General features: G+C 33.4%; 1 protein-coding gene and 1 long non-coding RNA gene across 3 annotated transcripts; both read left to right on the forward strand.

Moving 5' to 3' along the window:
- The first annotated feature begins 29 nt into the window (after positions 1-29).
- On the forward strand, positions 30-1,497 carry LOC123656310. The gene is made up of 2 exons (XR_006743516.1): positions 30-419; positions 1,343-1,497. It is a non-coding gene; the product is annotated as an uncharacterized LOC123656310 (long non-coding RNA).
- Positions 1,498-9,917: 8,420 nt separating this feature from the next.
- Positions 9,918-13,226, forward strand: LOC123656736 (THO complex subunit 4). 2 transcript variants are annotated; one of them, XM_045592395.1, is made up of 4 exons: positions 9,918-10,287; positions 11,033-11,261; positions 11,466-11,651; positions 12,900-13,226. In XM_045592395.1, the coding sequence occupies exons 1-4, from the start codon at positions 10,075-10,077 to the stop codon at positions 13,049-13,051; spliced, it is 780 nt and encodes a 259-aa protein (XP_045448351.1). In that variant the 5' UTR covers positions 9,918-10,074; the 3' UTR covers positions 13,052-13,226. The 2 variants fall into 2 exon arrangements, with proteins under 2 accessions (XP_045448351.1, XP_045448352.1); XM_045592396.1 differs by having other exon boundaries at positions 9,919-10,287; positions 11,048-11,261.
- The last annotated feature ends 10,135 nt before the right edge of the window (positions 13,227-23,361 follow it).

The raw sequence follows: 23,361 nt of genomic DNA on the forward strand, positions 1-23,361 counted from the left end.
ATTTAAATAATCAATCAAACATGTTTTGTACGATTCATAGGTATAAAAAAATATATTATAAAATATAAGTATATTTTAATTTATCTCCAATATTTTTTGCCGTGGCAATATTATTGAGGCCCATCGTGCATTAGTCGGCCATATTTGAATTTTGAATCACTCGTTTATTTGTGTTTGTTCAGTGTTCGTTGTGATTTTAATTTTATTGTGTTATTCCCTACGTTTTGGCTTGTTTACGGACTTTTTGATCTTCTACGTGTTACGACATCACCTGGATTGTTATTTGGACCCCGGACTGATTGCATGACTGTTAACTTGGCTCTTTATTACACGGATTACAATTTTTGCAATTTTGATTAAGTATTTTAAAATGCCGAAATCAGCTGAATTAAAATGTTATTTCAAATGTGATATTGATGGTGAGTATTCAAATTATTTAAAGAAACGTTTCAAAGCAGTATTTAGACATTAAGTATTATACCAAGATTACTCTTTTCTTCTCTATTCGACTTAGTAAAAAAAATTATAAAAGAAGTAATTAATTTGTATGCCATTTTAAAATTTGGTTAGCAAGAAAAACAGCCTATAAATCATTTGGCAAGCATACAAGGATTTTTTCAGTAATAATAAAATGAGGCTGCAAAATTTTTTTCCTTATAATATCATAATAATAGTTAGTAATTCAAACATAAGCAAGCAGCTTGTCTTATTATGTATCTACAAAAAAAAAAAACAGTCATACTGCAAAATAATTATTTGTCGGAGCAAGATTGATTGGCATTCATATTTAAATTTTGGTTAGCAATAAAAATAGATTACGTTTTTTTTTTCAAAATCAGCAGTCTTCGTTAAAAGTGGGTGGAAAATAAAGCTATATATATGACACTATCCCAATATTACTAAATAGGGATCCCTTTCTTTCGAATTTTTGTTTTTCTAATTTAATTTTGCAGTTAGGTATTTTTTGGCATACTATTTCAGTAGGCATAATTATCTTAAAGGCTTATATTACCAGCACATGGGTCACTCATTGCTGCTTTTACATATATTCAGCCACAAAAAAAAAAAACTATAACTGTTCAGAGACAATACAAATTGCAGACGGATTTAGAAATATTTGCTGACTATATGTTGTTGCCCAATTGTACTAGCTAATCAGTAATATTTTTTTGCTAACAATGATACAAATACTTTGCAAACTGTTTAAATCACACCCTTAATAAAATAGAAGTAATAATTAACTCTTTTTATTCCTTTCATTGCATTTAGAATTCATTATTATGTCTCTTTAGTATCACTTTTATGTATAAAGCAATATTTTAAGAGTATTAAAAATTTTCAGGACCCTTACATCGCTTTCCCAAATGGGAATATCCTCATACAGAGAAGTTAAACCAATGAAAATTTTGAAATTTTGATAGGAATGATCATGTTAAAAAACAAGCATCCGATTATTATAATAAAAGATGAAAATAAACAACAGTTTTATAAATTCTATATGGTACTGGTGTTTTATTTTTAAACCCTCGATTATCTGTTAATATTAGGTAAAATAGAATTAATTTGAAATCAAATTTTTAATACTTAACACAAAAAAAATAGAAAATATTCTTAATGTACATACTTGTTACTTTTTGATAAAAGTTGATGATAAATATGAAATACTTTTTACACTATTTCCACCAATTTATTAATACGAACTGTTTGTATTAATAAATAAGTGGAAAAAGTGTGAAAAGTACATACAGTATATTATTTAAATAATAATCAATCTGGTAAAAAATAAATAAACAGCGCCACCTGTAGTATTATTATAGAAATAAAATTGTATGTGCACGCCATCTGTTAGTGGGGGAGGTCGTGATACATCAATTTTAATTTCTGAGTGGCGTATCTATACCAGTATATAAGTGTATAATCTATGGGTCACACTGTCACAGTTAAAATATTTTATTTTGACAGCTTTAATTCCGTTTACACTACTGACATCTACTTTTTGGAACAACACAACACGTTTCATTACTTTGGAATAACTGTCAATAGATGGCGGTACCTCATGTTCGAAACAATTCCTTTTCCTTTTAATGTTTATTCTACTCTATGTTAACTGCTTTCGATACCTTTTAAATCTACTAAAGTATACATCGTCGGGGATAGTGCAAATCCGCGATTCTGCTACGGGTAAAGGGCGCGTAATTGCAATAGATGCAATTTTACAGGGGAAGGTTAAAACTTTTTTTATTTAAACGAATTTTAAGCTCATATTTACACATAAAGTAATTATTTATGTGTTCTATCTTTTGTTAGGAAAAGTATTCCCTTAAGGTAAATAGTTTAGGCTACCTATATAATACAATAATTGCTACTCTTAACGTTATAGGTTTAGGGACTATTGTTGTGTCGAAATGAAAGTCTTCTCAGAAGGTGTCGATCGAATATATTTAAACAAAAAAATGGTAATATTTATATAAAATTATTAGCAATAAAAAACTAAGTATATCAATAGTAAAGAAGTTGTATAACCAATCAGAGATCTTTATTAGTAAGCCTTGCGTCTCTTTTCCGCACGTGGCTATCTCTTTCTCCGCGCGTGCCGCTGTCGATTACTCATGCGCTTCGTCGCGAGTCGGAGGCACGGTAGCGCGGAGCGATATCTATAAATAGATCATACGTTCCCGCGTCTCGCCCTTTTCGGCGGCGATCGGCGCGGCGAACGGATCTCTGACGTGTACTTCACTCGGCGGCGGCGTGATTGTACTTCGTGAAGATCATCATGAAGAATACGTGCAAGTTAGCTCGAAGACTTCTGTGCATGTAATTGCTGGTGTATCCGCTTGCATGGTGTGCTTCAAAACAGTTCTTTTCAGAGCTAACAATCTTGTTTCACGAACATTAAAACAGCTCTTTTCAGAGCTATGTACTTCCTGTTTCACGTACACGTCAATGTTTCTTGGTAATGGTAATGGTTTGAGGTTATGAATGGTGAAGGTATTTTTAAGGTAAAGGTATCGGTAAGGTTAAATGGTAAAGGTATCGGTAAGGTTAAATGGTAAAGGTATCGGTATCAGGTAAGTTAGTATAGTAGTAGCCTCATTGAATTACTATTACTACTTAAGTAATAATGGTTCGATGTGGTAGGTAGCCACATAGGTAACGAAATTATTAAGCTCGTACAATGTATGAAAGAGACAGATTAGATTTGTAATTTTCTTTATTGGTTTTTGAATTATTACAGAATACGTTCTGTTTGCAATCGCGGAAGTAGAATAGCACCCACTGATAGCGTCCTATATACTAATATGTATTTATCTAAATAAATATAGATACCCACACTTTCAAAATAAAAATATTTTAGGAGGATGGGTGGACTGTGTGTAAGGTTAATTTAATTAATATATAATTCTTAAGTTTTTTTTAAAAACATTTTGTAAGCAATGATTAGTCACATTGACTAATCATTGCAAACAATCAAATGATTAATGTCGGTCATTCGATATGTCGGAGTCAACTGACAGCAACAATGTCGACTCACTTTACTTTGTACCGAGCTGTGAGAAGGTTGTGTCGAAATATAATTCTGTTTTATTCCTACAAACTACGTTTTATTTCTGAGATAAGGATTTGACTCCTTTATCTCAGAAGTGGGATATATCAAGGACGCCCACGATTTCGAAGAAATATCGCAGATTAAGAGAAAGTAGCTTACACAAGTGCTATTTTTTTCTTTCTACCCTCAATTGAAAATTCGTATTTATTAATTTCGTTTCGAATATGAACGTCTCGAGCAACAATGAAGGTGAAATAAGAAGTCGCCCTCGACGAAGAACACCGACTCTAAAGAAAATACGGCAAAAGCGGCGCCGAAACCGAAGTAGAACTGTGTCGAGCGTACGGAAGCGTCGACGACAGCGGACGGTTAGCCCTTCAAGATCTTGTGACGAAAATGAAGATTCTCTTCGGCGAAGTCGTAATCGCAAAAGAAGGAGTGTTAGCAGCAGAAGACATATACGTGATTTTCGGGAGACCGCCAGTGGAAGGTCACAACATGGCCGCAGAAAACGCAGCAGCAGTGCGCAGCGCAGTAGAAGTCGCAGTAGCAGACCGCGTAGCAGCAGGAGGCGTAGCAGCAGTACGTGCGACAAGCGTGCTAGTAGAACGAGGTCGGTAGCGAGAAATGACTGTAAAACTCCTCCCATTCATGTAAGTAATTCTAATTTTCTCAGTAGTGACACACAAACTTTTCTGAGTACTTTGGTAGAGGCTTTGACTAATAATCGACCGCAGGGTAACAAATTTCCCATGTTGGGTAATGTAATACCTGAGTTTGACCCCATGATTAAGGGTCAAACTATCCACATGTGGATTAATAAGGTGGATGAATGTGCGAGTCTTTATAATTGGGGCGATGACCAAATTATTCATTATGCCTTACCAAAATTGTCAGGTGTTGCTAAAACCTGGTATCAGGCACTCCCCACTATGTCATTTTCGTGGTCGGAATGGAAGGTAAAATTGAAAGATTCCTTTCCTAGCAGTGACGACTATGCCGAATTATTAACAGAAATGCTTTCAAAACGTGTCAGGTTTAACGAATCTTTAGAACTTTATTATTATGAAAAAAATTAATTTACTCAACCGCTGTGAAATACAGGGTAAGAGAGCTGTTGATTGTCTGTTGTATGGCATCGATGATCGATCCTTAAGGCTAGGTGCAAAAGCGGCGAAATGCCAAGAACCAGAGCAAGTTTTAAAATACTTTCAATCAATAAAACAACAGTCTCGCGAATTAGACAGATTAAAGGTAAATAACGAAAAACGTAATTCTACTAATATAATGTCTAATAATAATTTAAAGAGCATAGCGAGCAGTAACGAGTCTAGAATGTCAAAATCACAAAATAAATCGCCAGTCATTTGTTATAACTGCAATGAATCGGGTCACTTTAGTACTAAATGCACAAAAAGGATATTAAAATGTAACGTTTGCAATAGGCTGGGACACTTAACTATAAACTGCCCCAGATTACCGACAGGATCTTTAGATAAAAATGATACAAGTAAGGACAAGGATGTTATGCGTATCGTGACAAATGACTGTAGTGATTCTAAATATTTATTGAATCTTAAAATCAACGGGGATACAATTCAAGGTTATATTGATCTAGGTAGTCAATGTACGTTGCTCCAATATAGTGAGGCTATTAAAAGGGGTATTACTTGGTCAAATAAGAACTTACCATGTATGAGGGGGATAGGTAATAATATTGTGCAACCATTAGGCGTTACAAATGTAAGCATTGATATTCAAGATCTTATAGAAGACGTCGTGATTTACATTGTTGACGATAATGTTATTAAGTACCCAATCTTAATTGGGCACAGCTTTACTGAAAAGACTGGAATCATTATAACAAAAACTACTGATTCCTTAATATTTTCACGTGACAATTTAACCAAGCTACATTTACGATTATTAAATGACGTCACGGTTCCGTCACTAGGAATGTTTCCGTTACCAGTTTTCTCTAGTGATAATTATTCGGGCGCAGTAGTCGTAAGGGGTTCTTTACGCGGTATACCACAGTCCGAGTTCTATTTGCTTCCTGGCGAGTACGAATTAGTTAACGGAAGGGGTACGTTGCTGGTACAGAATTTTACCAAAAGACCAATTACGTTAAAACACAATGCACTGATCACTCGCGTCGTTTGTACTAAAAATTACTTAAATGTTAATCTATTAAATTTCGATAGTGTCGATACTACTAGTTCATTTCACTATGGTAAACAGTTAAGTGATACTGAAGTTAAACGATTAAAAGAGTTACTTAAGAAATACGAAACATGTTTTTCGGATAATTTGAATGATTTAGGACTTACTACCATAGTCAAGATGGAAATCGAACTGAATGACAGTCAACCAGTGGTCTATAGGCCATATAGACTATCGTTTCCGGAACGTGAACAGGTTCGGAGTATGGTTAAAGAGATGGTTGAAGCGGATATTGTATGCGAGTCCAACTCATCCTACGCCAGTCCGGTTCTCTTAGTAAAGAAAAAGACTGGTGAAAGTAGACTCTGCATCGATTATCGCGCCTTAAATAATAAAACTCGAAAGGAACACTACCCGATGCCCCTAATAGATGATCAGCTAGATCGATTAGCCGGTAATTCTTTATTTATAAGTTTAGACCTCGCTTCTGGGTATTACCAGATCGCAGTTGATGCAAACTCACAAGATAAGACATCGTTTGTTACACCCGATGGGCAATACCAATTTAAGCGTATGCCCTTCGGATTGGCAAATGCACCCTCGGTTTTTCAACGAGCGATGAATAAAATACTTTCTAGAGTCAATTACACCATCATTTATATGGATGACGTATTAATCCCGGCGCGGTCGTTCAACGAAGGTATCACTCGCTTAGAAGAGGTATTAAGTATTTTGAATGATGCAGGACTTACCTTAAAACTTAAAAAATGTAACTTTTTCTGTACCGAACAAGAATTCTTAGGATTTCACGTTAGTGGTAATGGTATTCGCCCAGGTACACGCAAAACCATGGCCATTAGTAACTTTCCAACCCCAAAAAGTGTTCATGACGTTAGGCGATTTATAGGTCTTGCAAGTTTCTTCCGTAGGTTTGTTAAAGATTTTGCTCTCCTAGCCCGCCCTCTAACAGACCTAATGAGATTTAAATTTGAGTGGAGGTGGACTGAGAGGGAAGAAGAAGCTTTCAAAGTCTTAAAGACAAAATTGATAGAGCGCCCTATTTTAGCCTTATACGATCCAAAATTAGAAACAGAATTGCACACCGATGCTTCAAAAATTGGGGTAGCTGGAATTCTAATGCAAAGGGGTGTTGATGGTTTGCTTAGACCTGTGGCTTATTATAGTCGCAAAACGTCAGTGGATGAACAGAAGTTTCACTCATTTGAGTTAGAAACTTTGGCGGTTATTTCTTCTCTAAGTCGTTTTCGTGTTTATTTGTTGGGTTTGAAGTTCAAGATAGTGACGGACTGTAATGCGCTTCGTACCACTTTAACCAAAAGAGACGTCATACCCCGAATTTCTCGCTGGTGGGTTCAACTTCAGGAGTACGACTGTGAAATTGAGTACAGACCGGGCTCCCGAATGAGCCACGTAGATGCCTTGAGTCGTGGTCCTGTAGCTGAGCCTAGTGATGAAATTTCCGAACACGTAATTGATGTTTTACATGTAGATATATGCGATTGGATCGCCACCGTACAGGATGATGATAGTGAGATAAGGCGTATAAAGGACATACTAGAAGATGATAGTACTAAATTTGTTGCAGACGTTCGTAAAAATTATCAGTTAAAAGGTAGTCGCGTATATCGAATTTTAGATGAGGGATTGAGATGGGTGGTTCCAAGGGGCTGTAGGTGGCAGGTGCTGCGCATGAACCACGACGACGTTGGTCATTTCGGCTACGAGAAAACGCTAAGCCGATTAAAAGGTGCATTTTGGTTTCCTAAAATGCGTAAATTTACTAAAAAGTACGTGACTTCGTGTCTGGAATGTGCGCATCACAAGGCACCAGGTGGCCCTAAGGAAGGAATGCTTCACCCAATACCAAAATTAGAAAAACCCTTCCATACCATTCACGCGGATCATTTAGGGCCGTTCATTCGTTCAAAAAGGGGAAACATGTACTTGTTAGTTATTATAGATGCATTTACCAAGTTTATTAATATAACTGCTGTTAAGGATACAAAAACTACAACCGCGATGAAGGTATTTAAACAGCACTTTAGTTTTTTTTGGCTTACCTGCACGCCTTATAACAGATCGCGGTTCTTGCTTCACTAGTGCAAAATTCAAAGATTTTATGGACAAAACTAAAATTAAACATATACTGAATGCCGTAGCGACCCCGAGAGCGAATGGGCAGGTGGAAAGATTTAACCGCACTATCTCAGATGCCTTAAGTACAAAGTGTCATGGAGGTAATGATAGCATATGGGACGAATACATCGGTGATATACAATTAGGAATTAATACAACGGTCAATAAAAGCACGGGTAAAAGCCCCTCTGAATTATTATTTGGGTGTAAATTAGTTAGTGCCTCAGAAAACCTGTTGGTTGACGTGATTGATGAAACATACGAGCGGGTTACTGGCGATGATCTGATGCAGTTGAGATCAGATACTAAAAATAAAATAGAGAAACAACAAGAATACGCTCAAAAGCAATTTAACAAACATAGAAAAAGACAAACTAGTTATAAGGTAGGTGACCTTGTTAGGATTGAAAGAACCGTTATCGATAAAGACCACATAGGAAAATCTAAAAAACTGATCCCTAAATTTCAAGGGCCCTATAGAATTTTAAAAATTTTGTCAAATGATCGGTTTTTAGTTGAAGATACCCCCTTAACGAGAAAAGGGAATAAAAGATATGAAAACGTTATCGCTTTAGACAAAATTCATCCCTGGATGAACTTTACTGGTTATTCCAGTGACACTGAAAGTGAGCAGGGTAACAATACCGATGCAACCGATGAGTGAACATAATAATTAATTTTGTATTCATTCGTTATATTAGTTTTTACTCTAATACTTATTTTTGGTGAGATGTTAGATTGTGTGTTACTGCTGAGAATTACTTTATTATTTAGACTTTATGAGCAATCAGTGCAGATTGAGAATGGCATCGAGTCCGATGTCGCACAGATGATTGCGAGATTATGATCTTTTTTTTTTATTATTGTAAGCACAGCTAGTTGTCAGAGGTCAGTGCAGATTGAGAATGGCACCATGATGGTGTCGCACAGATGACCGCAGATTGTGACAAACTGTGCAGGATAATAAGATAATAGAAATATAGACTTGAGATTTGTGATAAGAGATAGATAAATATTTGTATTTTAAATTATGAACTTCAGACGAGAATTGTACTATGATTAATTAAGGTATTTTATTTAAGGTATAGATTTAATTAGTGTATTTTATTTTGTTATTATTACTTTTTTCCTTGCTATGCATACTTATATTATTATTATTTGTGTAATTTTTTTTCTCTTTCTCGCTCTCTTGAGTGATTTTGTTAAATAAAGTGTTGCGAAGGATTATTTAAATTAAAAAGGTATATGATTATTACACGTAAAAGTGAGAGGACTCACTTACAAAGGATGGCCGAGCTGTAAGGTTAATTTAATTAATATATAATTCTTAAGTTTTTTTTAAAAACATTTTGTAAGCAATGATTAGTCACATTGACTAATCATTGCAAACAATCAAATGATTAATGTCGGTCATTCGATATGTCGGAGTCAACTGACAGCAACAATGTCGACTCACTTTACTTTGTACCGAGCTGTGAGAAGGTTGTGTCGAAATATAATTCTGTTTTATTCCTACAAACTACGTTTTATTTCTGAGATAAGGATTTGACTCCTTTATGTGGTTGTTACGGAGTAATGTTTGTTAGGGAATCATTGAACGTGTGACTTAGCGTGACAAAGGGGGATGGAGGGGTCCCAAATGATACAAATTTGCGTGATATATTTTATGTCAAAATTAATAAAATTAATTAATTAATTAACTAACAAGAAGGTACCGCCTACTTGTTGTCACTGATTTTGTTGAAATTTTTATAGTTCTCCAGCGTCCTTTGTTAGCTTTGCGTGGGTAACTAGTATAGCTACCTATTTAATTTTTATATCTTATATTATATTTTGACGTCCCAATTGAATATTTTATGAAAGTAATAAATATTGTGGATAATATTGTGATATTCGATATTTTGTACTAAATTATTTTTACATTAACAATTTTAAAATTATACAAGTAATTCGAAGTTCGAACCGAAAAATCGATGAGAGAATATCGAACCCACGGATCGAACCAATCACTAATGCATATTCTCTATGGTTTATTACTCTAGATAGCTACACATATAGTAATCTGTGCATTACTCCATTTTGTTTTTAGTCAATTTCAAGTGTACAAGGCCGCGTTCCATCTATAATTTTAATTCAACTAGTTCTATTGCTTATAGTCGTCAAGTTTTGTATATTTTCCTTCATTCATTACTATAATTAGACCAAATATGGCTGACAGAATCGATATGGCATTAGATGATATAATAAAGGCAAACAAGAAAGGAAGAAGTGGAGGCGGTGGAGCTGGTAGAAAATTTGATCCCAAAAGATCTAATCGAGGAGGAGGTGGAGTTGGCGGTGGTTTTCGTAATGCGCGTGCAGGGGGTGTTTTACGAGGAAGAAACCGCGGTGGCGTATCCAAGCCAGCTAATTACACAAGGGTAAATCGAATAAAAGTATTAAGTTGATTATACAATTTGCAATATGGCGGATTAACGTGGTGAAATGACGCGGCAAGTGCAACGCATCTAGCGCCAATTTCTTTTCAATGAAATATAGTAGTACAGGAAATTTATTGCGACAGTGTAGTTAATTATTAATGAAAAAGTATCTTAAAGGCGGTCGGTTCTTCCACTCCTATTTGTATTTTTCTGTCAGAAAATATGGGGCAATTTTTTGTTATCTTTATCACTTATAATGGACTCAAGCTCTGTTCTTTGGACTCGGATTTAATGTCTTCAATTAGCTTTCATCGAGCCAGGACTACACTTGTGAAGATACTTAACAATATTGCAACTAATTATGTTTCGGATGGGGGCAAGGCTTGTTTGCAAACAAGCCTTTCTTCGAGTAGCTGTCAATTTGCATGGGTGATGATAATCAACATATGCGAAACTAAGCCACAGCTGTTGTCTTCAACATCGATTGTGGATTTAATGACTTTCTTGTGCAACATTTTAAACAGTGCAGTGTCAGTGGTTTTAATAATGAGTACATAATAAAATGTTTGTTAATTGCTTTCAAAATTTGATTATTTTTGTCAATGCATACAATACTTTAAATGTATTTAGCACATAATTTATGAATTTTGTGAATTGTAATAGAACATGTACAACTTAAGTTTGCTAAGTATTTTGAGTGTTTGCTCAAAGAAGCTGCAGCGGGCAGTTGGCATGATCTATGAAGGACAACCTATTTCAGGGTGATGTAAACAGCACATGGAAACATGACATGTTCAATGACTTCAATGATAGGAAGATACAACGAAGTGCTCCCATCACAACAGGACCAACAAAACTTTTAGTTTCAAATTTGGATTTCGGAGTTTCAGACTCTGATATTCAAGAACTATTTTCAGAATTTGGAATTTTAAAGAGTGCTGCCGTTCACTATGATAGATCTGGCCGATCATTAGGTATGTATGATGAATTATCTCTATTTCTCATATTTCCTTCAGTGTTATTTAAGCTAAATGTTGTTTATATTTTACAGATTTTAAATAACATTCTTATTTCAAAAAAATACTCATTTTCCTATAGAATGCTATAAAAAATTGCACAAATCTTAGAAAGTACACCACATATAGATGTAAATGTACATGTTCTTGTATAATTTACAGGCACTGCTGATGTTGTCTTTGAAAGAAGATCAGATGCATTAAAAGCGATGAAACAATACAACGGGGTGCCACTTGACGGGCGTGCTATGAATATTCAACTTGCTACATCTGAAATAAACACATTCAGAAATGAAGATAGGACAAGGCCTGTTGGTGGAGGAGCAGTCAGAAGGAATTCAAATAGAGGTAAATATCTTTATATTTATTATTACATTGACTGAGCCTTGCATATTTTGTAGGTGTAAGTAATTATTTTCGAAATTCAATGACTTGCTCCTATAGACCTATAAAAAAACTCATGAACTTGCTGTTTTGTAAAACTAGTATAAAAATATCAATTATATAATTATATTATTTAGCCAAGTTTACTTTAATGACACAATTGTGAATACATGACACAAAAAATATAATGAATACAATATTTAATCTATATTAATATGTGAAGCAAAAACTTTGTACACCTTTTTACGAAAAATGCGTGGACAGATGGGTATGAAATTTTGTGCACTTATACTTCATATAGAGAAGGAGTGCAGAATGCTAAATTTTTTTTAAATATTACGAATAAAAATAATCTATTTGACACACACACGCATATTATATCTACCCTTTTGTTGATTGTCAAAGCCTAGTCAAATTGTAATGTTTTAAAAAAAGGTTCTTAATTATTATTATTTTTTGCTTGTTTTTATTTAAATTTTTAATTATGGTCGAATTTCGACCACTGGGCGACCACTAGTAATGATATTTCGCCTGCGTGGAATTAAACAAAAAAGTTATTGTTCAGTTTGCAAAGTTTTAAAATAAACTGAGCTTAAGTTACTCCTTATTACATCAGCTATCTACCAGTGATAGAATATTATTTTGGTATATATACTGTGTATACATATACATACATATGTATTTAGTAAAAGTGGTTATTTAAATATTTCCCAAGGAGGGTTGATGTCAGGCAGGCGGCCGGTCGTAAAATATACAAGCCAAATCACATTACAACATGGAAAACATGTTGTGCCGACCCTACATAAGTGGGATAAGGGCAGGAAGATGATGATGATGATGGTTATTTAAATATTACAAATGGACACTGTAATTATATATAATAAAATTATATATATGTATAGATAATAATAATAATTTTTATTATAAACCATTTAAAGAAATAAAAGAAATAAAATAAATAAAAAAAAAAGTTACATAAAAGATATTCAAATGTGTCTTAGTACGAATAGTTTAGAAAGAGTGATATCTTCCAGACCACATGGGGTAAAGGGCACAACAGAAAATGGGGTTAACATCTTAGGGGAAGTTAGTCCCCTTAGTTAAAGAAAATCATAAAACAACTTAAAGTAAACTTCAAATACTTTTTAAATTGTTAATTGGAACATTTAATTAGTTTTTAATAAAGTAATTATGATTATTAATAATTTACAGGTGGAGGAAATAGACCACAGGGTGGTGGTGGCCGTGGGGGAAGAGGACGACGCGGCGGCCGTGGAGGTGGAGTAGCTCGAGGCAAGCGACCAGTTCCAACGGCTGAACAACTAGATGCAGAACTAGATGCATATGTTAAAGAAATAAAGTGATACGAATTTAACTCCATTTAGTTATAGTATAATGACAACCTTAATTATAAGATACGAATAAGTTGGTATAATTAATAAATTTTTGGTTTAATTAACCTCAACTTCTTGACCTGGTCATTTAAAATGCAACAGCAGATTGATCAAAAACATATTTTTAATAAAGTAATTACCTGATTTTTTTTATTTATTTTTTTCAAAACCTAGTGTTAATTGCAGTTTCAAGGTAGAAATGTTATGGACGTTTGGAACTTTATATTTAATGGAAATGGAAATAAAAATTTGGATGATTTCAGATAGATTCTGTATAATATTCTTTACTAGCGATCCGCCTCTTAGAATCGAGAATCTATTTATAGTGTGAAGCTAGCTTATGACATGGTTATTGACATAATAACAACAACATTCAAATATGCGTCGTTAGATTACACGTTGTGACAGAATGCGTTAAAGAAATAAAGGTTGACTGCTCGTTCCCCGTAGGTGATCGTGTGATAATTTGTAGCCTATATGTTGACCCGACTCCTTACTCCTATTTGTGCCAAATTTGAAGTAAATCCATGCAGTGCTTTTTGAGTTTATCCCAGACGTACACAGACAAAACAGACAAAAATTCTAAAAACTATATTTTTGGCTTCGGTATCGCTTGTAGATCACACCCGAAGTATTATTTTAAAAAAATATTCAATGTACAGTTTTCCTACCATTTTGTTATATGTATAGATATTCTATATATAGACATTGTTTCTGATTTATAATATAAACTAGCGACCCGCTCCGGCTTCGCACGGGTATAAAATATAATTATAGCCTATGTCATTCACTGAAAAAATGATTAAAATCGTTCCAGTAGTTTTGATTTATTCATTACTGCCCGTGCCCCGTACGCGTTAACTTTATGAGTAAAAGCCGGCCGGAACCGCCGTAAACGCGTAAACCGTATACCGCAACGTACCGCAATTTTTAAATCTGTAAATCATACTAGCGACCTGCCCCGGCTTCACACGGGTGCAAAGCTGATCATCACTTCAGTCTATCGCAGTCCACTGCTGGCTATAGGCCTCCACAAGTTCGCATCAAAAATGGAATGAACTCATTGTGTGTTGCCCATAGTCACCGCGCTGGGCAGCGGGTTGGTGACCGCAGGCCTGTGTATTTCAAAGCCAGCAGTTGGATGGAAATCCCGCAATCGGTCGGCTTTTTAAGTCCCAAGGTGGTACCGTAAAATGGGGTGAATAGACACAACTTCAACACTGATTTTCTTACATATTTTGTATAGAAGCTTAGTAATAAAACATTGTGAAATCGTGAGTCGTATTGTAATATGCCAAAAATGAATCCCAAAAATTAGCGAAATCATGTCTATTATTTGTAAATGAAGAAAAAGTAGGTGGTTTCTATTTACCCGGAAACTGAAGTCAAAAGACATGAGGGAGGGGGTGAATAGAGAAAAAACACGGGCTGTCAAATTCAACTTTAATTTATTTATTGAAAGAATAAGTAAGAACAAAGAACATAAATGTATGTATATATTTTATAAATCAGTATATATACATTATATATATAACTATTAAGTATTTTCAGGAACATTTATTCATATTTTATCATTTATTTAGAAATATAAACATGAGCAGCAAGTTAATAATTTTACAAGCAATTTTACAAATAACAAAAATATAAGAATGTTTAATTCTAACAAACTATAAAATTCTAAAAAAAACTATATTTGGTAATTAATCTAAGGTTTTCTATAAAATGAGATCAGAAATCACAATTGAAAATAAAATTGGGAACATTGTGTTTATAGTAGCAATATAATTCACTTTTGGGGTATAGTTTTAAATTAAATTGGTAACTTGTTATACTACCTATTTAATCTGAATCCATCAGAGCATTTAATATATGATCATCACACCTATAATAAGTGGGCCGCCCAGAAATGGTTTTCGTTGATGCTGTCTCAACAAATGTATTTGACAATGTTTTCTTTAATTCTGCATCGCTCAGAAGAACAATTCTTTAGGATACCTTTTATACTTCTTGCCACGAGGATCTGGTTTATAAATCCTTGGCATGGCGAACATAATACGATGTAGCGTACCTGTTTGAAATAAATATCAATTATTTAGACTGATATCATTATTATTTACTGAACAGCAAATACAGATAATTATTTAATTTATTTTAATGTTTGAATTTATATTTAAAAAAAAAAAACAGACTACTTAAAATGGTTTTCTAATAATTAATTGATACTTATAAATGCCAAATTTGAAGTTAATCCATGCAGTACTTTTTGAGTTTATCCCGCACATACATACAGACAAACAGACAAAAATTCTAAAAACTATATTTTTTGCTTCGGTGTCGATTGTAGATCATACCCCAAGTATTCTTTTAAAAAAATATTCAATGTACAGTTTTGACTTTCCTACCATTTTAATATATGTATAGATGCTGTAAAGGGCCATATAGATCTATATTAAATCAACAATGTATTAAAGGTATTTAATTAGATAAGGATTAATGCTGTATTGGTTAAAATCGCTTTGAAAATTAGCAATTATTTGTCGTAAAAAGTAAATGATAAAAAAATGTTATTGTGGGATATCCATAAGAGATAGACATATATAGTTGGCTCGCCTAAGATCGGATGTGATATAAGATCGGATGCATGGAATAACTCACAAATTAGAGGTTCATGAAGTTGGCACCTAGAATTATGAATTTATAATTTATGATAATTTAGTTTTATTTAATCGCCTGCGCGTTAAAATTTATGAAAAAAAGGATCAATAACATTTGTTTGCGCGTGTCCTCGTTTTTAAGAAAAATCAAAATCAAACGGGTGCTACAACGCCAGCACCCAAAAATAAAATCCACTTTTGGCTTAAAAATGGCAGTATTGAATATTTTTATTTATACATATCGACTGCGTATGACACGCGCAGATGGCACCCGAAAGAATTAATGAGCTATAATAACTCGATAATAAATTATTAATATTTTAATATTTGTTAACGGGAAATAATCAGTGCGTTCCACTACGCGTATCCATATTGAATGAACGTTTTACTCCAATCCATGCGCGGGCATTTAGTGGAACACACCCAATGAGTTTTTTTTTTGGAGTTTATGGCCTGGTATCTAGACCTTTAGGTTAAGTCTTGAGTATTTTTATTCGATTTATTACACGCCCAATATGTCAAGCCACACCGCCACAGATTTTCTTTATTAGCCACGTGATCTAACTTGTCTCATCATCTCAAAAACTATTCATCTGATTGATATAGTGTTTAGTTATAAAAAGAGGTCCAGGTAAAAAAAAAACAATATTAGCAACTGTTAATGCGGCAGGAGACAAATTAAATCCCTTGATTGTATTCAATGGGAAACATTTTTTTAGATTTTTTTTTTGTGAACATTCTCTAAATAAAATTGATTAACCTATCAGGTAGTTTTTATTTCTATTGTAGTAGGTCCTGTTATAATTCAATTGTTAATATTTTATGCATCACAATTTTATAGTAAAAATATTAAATCAGTCCTGAGTAGGTAGGTATGTACGTACGTAAGTACTTTTCTCAGTTTACAACGAAAAAATTTTTTTCGAAATTAAATATGCTCTGAATATTTCAACCAAGTCTTTATAAATATGAAATAAATTACGTACGCAATGTGCGTAAGTAATTTTTAATTTTAAAGTTTGTACTATGCAATGACGCTATGATTATCCGATCTTAGTTAGGTACTTTTTCATTAATTATGGATAGATAAAAGTTATAGAAACTTAATTAGGACGAGGAGGGAAGACCGGACTATAAAAACTCAAAAAAAAAGAATCGTATCTGTCAAATCTTTCGAAGAATTTCTTGACCGTATCATTGATAATGTATGGACATAAGTCCGGATGTTTTCCTAATGTGTTCTTTATTAATAAACATATAGAAGTGAAGATACTATAATTCTGTTTATTTTGGAAGAGTCTTATTTGGTAAACAAACCCCTGTCAATCGTAATTCACGTTTTTTCCGCATTTATCACTCACTTTCACAACATATTAGCTTACGGACACTTGTAAAACTCCATTTACTATTTATTTTACTAAAAACAAATATCAATTTATCATTTTAAACACTTAAAAATTATTAAAATACGGATTTTTTTGACGCAAATAGGGATGTGGTCATAACATTTTCAGATTTGAATGAGTATAAGAGAATGAACGGCATGAGCGATAAAATGGGCCGTGTTTTTTTACTTATATTTTAAATTTTTACGAATCATAATTTGATAGTAAGTTGTAAAACAATGTTACCGTAAAGCGATTTGTTATTATGTTTGAGATATTGTTTTTTTATTTATGTTGAGCGTAAAAAATGCTAACAAAATATTATAAATGTCAATCTTTTATAGTAAAGTGTTTATTGTAAGAGTTTTATTTTATATTATGAATATTTCTGAATATCAGTTTCATTCTAAAAATTTTTAACGCTATCCCATATAATATAAAAGCACATAGCATTGGCATAAAAGTTTATTGTAGTTCACAGGAAAATTTTGCGGGACTTTAGTATGAGACTTAGGATTACCCAATGAGAGCTACGTGAGCAACAACAGTGTTATCAATCCTTTTGTTTACATGTTATAGAGTGTGCCGCCGGCGCAAGGCTTTATATTTATAGTGAATACAAATAATGTGACAATAATACTAATAGGATCGACTTTTTTATTCTAGACACAAGCGGCCCTATTTTGTTATAATTTTTGACGTCTTTTTTACCATCTCTCTATCTAATATCTCACATCGATAATCGCGTCGCGAGTCACCCGGGGGGCTATCAAGCACCGTTCCGGATATCCTGAATCTACGGGCCTGCTGCAGACCAGAGGAAGAATCCGAAAATCGATTCACGGAGAAAACCAGAAATGCTGTTTTAAGTACATTTGAACTATTCTCGTGTTGCACCTTTAAATCTTAAACTTCAAGATTTATTATCCCAGAGCCTCTAGTTCGCGGAAGGCTAAATCGTGCCAGGCCTGTAGACAATTAGCAGATAATAATAGAGATATCGTAGAGTTAGATAATTTAGAATTAGAAAATTTAGAATTAAATAGTTTAATAATGACGCAAAATAACGCAGACGAAATTTTCAAGGCCCTTCGCCTTGTCCCGGAATTTGACAGAAACCCTAACATCCTCACTCGGTTTATTTAAATCTGTGACTCCTTAGCTGCACAATTTTGTGGCATAATAAACGAGAAACCAATAGGGATATTGGTTTTATTTAACTGAAAGAATTCTACTAGACAAATATAATGACTAAATTAATAATAATAAATAACAAAGTATGACAGTTGACACGTTTGGTTTTAACAACTCAAATATCTTAATACACCCGGTAGCGAGTTTTCAAATCTTTGTTTAATTAACGGAATTTTAAATAAAATAACTGGGACCGCTGCATGTACTATTAATTCTAATGGTATACCTAGTCCATAAGATATAATAGATTCACCTAAAGATTTATAAAACATTAATAGTATTGTGAATGGAATTTTGGGTTTAATTATGGTTAATTTGGCTAAAAGGGGACGTAATTTGTCGCAAACACTGTTTATATGTTCCTTCTAATTGAGGTTAGTATCTATAGTAATACCAAGGTAACGCTGAGTTTTAACAAAGTCAATGTGGTTACAGTTGCAGGTACCAGTATATGAATTATGAAAACATTGATGGCTATGTGCAGTGATTTGTATGTCCCCAGAGAATCTATTTTGCGTTGAGCTTATATAGATGGCTTTTGTTTTTTCGGCACTGAGGGTGTCAGTAATTTTAACGCGATATGTTCTATTTGAAAGATAATTATAACACCAATTTAAAAGTGATTCCGTTATTTTCTAATTTTTCAAGAAGAATGATATGTTGTAGAGTATCAAATGCTTTGCTATAATCTATAAATATTACTAAAATGTGATTTCTATCGTTCAAGTGTTTATTTACACGAAATTCCGACAATCAATCCGATTCCGACAATCAATGACTACACAACTGAGGTGATATGCGACCTCCGCGCCATGTATACGATCTCCGTAGTATTGTTAAAACCAAACGTGTCAACTGTCATACTTTGTTATTTATTATTATTAATTTAAGATATATTATATTTGTCTAGTAGAATTCTTTCAGTTAAATAAATTGTAGCATAATAAACGAGAAACCAATATTCCTGAAAATATCGCTCCTTCGTCACCGCCTCGTGTAGGAGAGCCGTCGACGACTTCGCCAGTTCTTCGGACTGGACTCCCCAGGAGATCTAATAGGACGCGAAAATTATCCTCCTACCTAGCGGACTTTGTGGTTGATGGGAGTGAGAGTGAAAACTGAACCGGGGGAGAATGAGGTGATATGCGACCTCCGCGCCATGTATACGATCTCCGTAGTATTGTTAAAACCAAACGTGTCAACTGTCATACTTTGTTATTTATTATTATTAATTTAAGATATATTTTATTTGTCTAGTAGAATTCTTTCAGTTAAATAAATTGTAGCATAATAAACGAGAAACCAATATTCCTCTTGGTTTCTCGTTTATTATGCTACATAACATCAATTGAATTTCTGTAAATATTTTTGTCAAGTAACGGTATTTGACATGTATTTAAAATATTTTTAGCGTTATTATTAAAAGATTTTGCGAAATTATTACAAATATCTTTAATCGAGGCATGTTTTTTATCGAAGGCGTGTAGTATAAATTCATCTAAAGATTTTTTTATCCTACCGGTAAGTGTATTTAACAATTGACATAGTTTTCTGGGGTCATTTTTATTTTTAATAATTTCATTTTTATAGTATTTATTTTTAAAGTAATTTATTTTATAATTAGATTATATCAATTTAATTAGCTTTTAAGACCTCGTTTAATTTTTACTACTTAGCTATAAAATAATATTAAATCATCAAGGCAGCGTCCAATTAAAGAACCAAAACCATTATCACTTAAATGATCAGTTCCATTGATGTAATGAATATGATAAGTGATTTTGTATTTATAAGATTTTGTTTACTTCTCAAAGCTGTTTATATTGAAATACTTGAAGAATTGTTAATTTTCGAATGGATTGTAACTATTACTTTCTACTATTAATTTTTCGAGAGGGATAGCTGTTAGGGGAATCCCACATGTATTGAAAAAAATTGGTTAGGTAGGTTTGTCTTTAATTTTTATTCTTTTCGTAACCGTTCGTGCCATGCATAGAGCAACACGGAGGGGAGTGGCCATTGCGTTTGTTACCGATACAAAACTTTCTGTCATTTTTTGCGGGGGGAAATTACACACATGCACACTTTATCTAATTCCCACACAAAAATAATCGTCTGTCACTACGAAACTCACACATACTAAATTAAAATCACACTTACATTTTTCACACACACATAGATACATTCTATGTCATTACAGTATAATGACACGCCGCAACTACACTGAAAAGTTGCTAACAGCCGTGGTTGTAACAACTGTCGATATGCATTATCGATAAATTCAACTACTCGGTTAGGGAAATAATGTTTTTAAAGTGATACAAAGGTAAGATATTATTATAAAAATAGACTTGATTTATTATATACTACAAATCAAACATCTTCATGTAAAATAAACGATTATAAAGAGTAAAGATTTGATTGTTTGTTTTTTAGCATTGAATAGGCTCCGAAACTATTGGACCGATTCAAAAAATTATTTCATCGTTGAGAAGCTACACTATCCTTGAGCGACATAGGTTATACTATATTTTTAAAAATATTAGGGATCTTTACTAAAACTCCAATAATGTAACCCAAGGGATAAAAAAATATCCTAAAAAATTCCTTACATTGCGTGCGCTGCAAAAACTAATGATAATAGAAATACAAAATGTAGTAAGACTTTGTAGAATACATCATTATCTACTATAATTGTATTTGCTCGCAAACGAAAAAAAAAAACTGACTTCAATTACATGGACAAGTAATACAATATATGTAATATATACGCGTAATCAAAGGTTACTCAAAAAGATGTTATCAGATCTCGATGAAATTTAAGTGCAACCACATGATAAACATCAGCTTTCTATTAAATTAAAAATTATCAAAATTGGTCCACCCAGTCAAAAGTTCTGAAGTAACATACATAAAAAAATACACTCGAATTGAGACCCTCCTCCCTTTTTGGAAGTCGGTTAAAAAGTGTCGCGACAGCATATGTCTAACTATTATAATTATGTCACAATACGTTTGGTGCAACGTTGTTGTGCCAAACAATGCCAGTCTACAATAAACGATTTAAAATTAACCCACATTTTGAGGAGTTGATGATGTACACTGTGATGTCAACAAATCAGGAATAGGGAGCGTAGCACTAATGGCATCATAAGATGATAGCCTGTCATCTGCTAGATTGAATGATTTGTTGATGACTCTGAAAGGATGGATTTAACATTGTTAATTTTCAAAGTTGACAAATCTAAGTTTCGTTTCACTACTATGACAAAGGTGAACCATATCTCGATTACCTTGTACATGAGACAGTGTGGCGTTAGTGTTGGTTTGGTGCCCTCGACTAATCCTTCTATTGTTCGCCAACACTTGAAAGTTAGTGGTATTGATATGATCTGAACAAATTACACTATTTTTTGTGGGCGTCTAGGTCTGTCTGTTATTACAATTTTTTTCCATGTATCCCTTAAATTTGGATTTTCAGAAAACCTGCCAAATTTTTATATAAAACATTATGGTCGAAGTTCACATTAAGTAATTCTAGTAAAATGTATTAATACTCGTAATACGCGTATTATATTTAATTTAATGCAATTTTATTATATAACTATGTTTATTAAAAAAAGCTAGCAATATTATATTATAAATAAATCAAGATCTTAAAAATGTCTGTCACCTATTTTGCCTTTGCCGTTTTTATCGATAACTATCTACAAACAAACCGGTAACAACACTATCGCTCGGCGACAGTGACTTCTCGGAAATAGACTCCGATCAGTCGCTCGACCGATCCGCATATTGTATGAGGGCGAGCGGCCTATGTTGGTAAACAAATCGAGTCAACACGACCGATAATATTTGTAATTTTTAAGTTTAAAAAAGGTTTAAAAGTAGTATACAAGTAATAATGTGATTAAAAAATACTTACGTATGAAAGGTAACGCCATGTTTTAGTAAATTTGACGTGGCAGATCTTTTTTTGAAGCAAAAAACAGAACAATTTAGCATTTTTTGAAGGACGTTGATTCAATCGCGCAACTAGATTTAGTCTAGTGATCAGTGCGGCTGCAACTAGTTTTATTGTACGCATATGGCCATTTGGCCTTATACCTTGACAGAGGGGAACGCCTGTAGATGGCTACTCCCCTCCGTGTTGCTCTTTGGTGCCATGAGCCAGTGATGTAAAAATAACCGATTTATCGGTAGAACTCTTAATTTAATTGGTGGTTAAATACCGATCATCGACTTTAAGATATAATTACCCGATTTTCTCCTTATTTTAGCACATAAAACTTAAATTATACAAGTTTTGAGGTTGTAACACTGTTTGTATCTAAATTTAACTGTAGGTAAATAGTGATTCCCGGAGGCATTTTATAGTGGTCTCTTATTAAACAAGCAAATCTAAGCGGTATTTCATAGGTACTAAGGATTGAATATTATTGTCTTTGGAATGTAGGGGCTTCCCACAGTTGTCAATGCCGAGTGAAACACGAAATTTCAATAAAAGTTGAATAGATAAAAATGATAAGAAATAGGGCTTAAAATCAAATTAATGGACTCAGGTTTATAAGAATGTTATCCGAGATAAAGACAAATAAGATAAGACAAAATATTTCTGTAGATTTTTATTTTAAGTTATAAACATTGGTTCATCTAATTTATGCTAGTTTTTTTGTTCATTTTATTGTTTTATCGTTATAATCAAGAGAACATACAAGCTTCTTCGTTGTAACACAACAGCGAAGAAATGTAATAGATTTTTAGTATTTTCTCGTTCTCTTTTGGTAGAATTTAGTAGTTTTTAACCTTCACTAGCAGTAGATTCGTTAAATAGAATCTGTTCACACTGCTCCTGAGAGAAGTGACTGTGTACAGTTTAGAGCGAAGAACTCGAATCTAGCTCTCAATAAATTAAAAAAAAAAGCAAAGTGACTGTCATGAAACAATAATATGTCTTATATCAGAACGAAACTTACAAATTCAGACTAGGCTGTATGGATTATAGTCCTTTGCCTTTCCCTATTGGGGATAAATTTTAAAACAACAA

Source organism: Melitaea cinxia, chromosome 9, assembly GCF_905220565.1.
Source record: "Melitaea cinxia chromosome 9, ilMelCinx1.1, whole genome shotgun sequence".
In the NCBI taxonomy this organism is placed as follows: Eukaryota; Metazoa; Arthropoda; class Insecta; order Lepidoptera; family Nymphalidae; genus Melitaea; species Melitaea cinxia.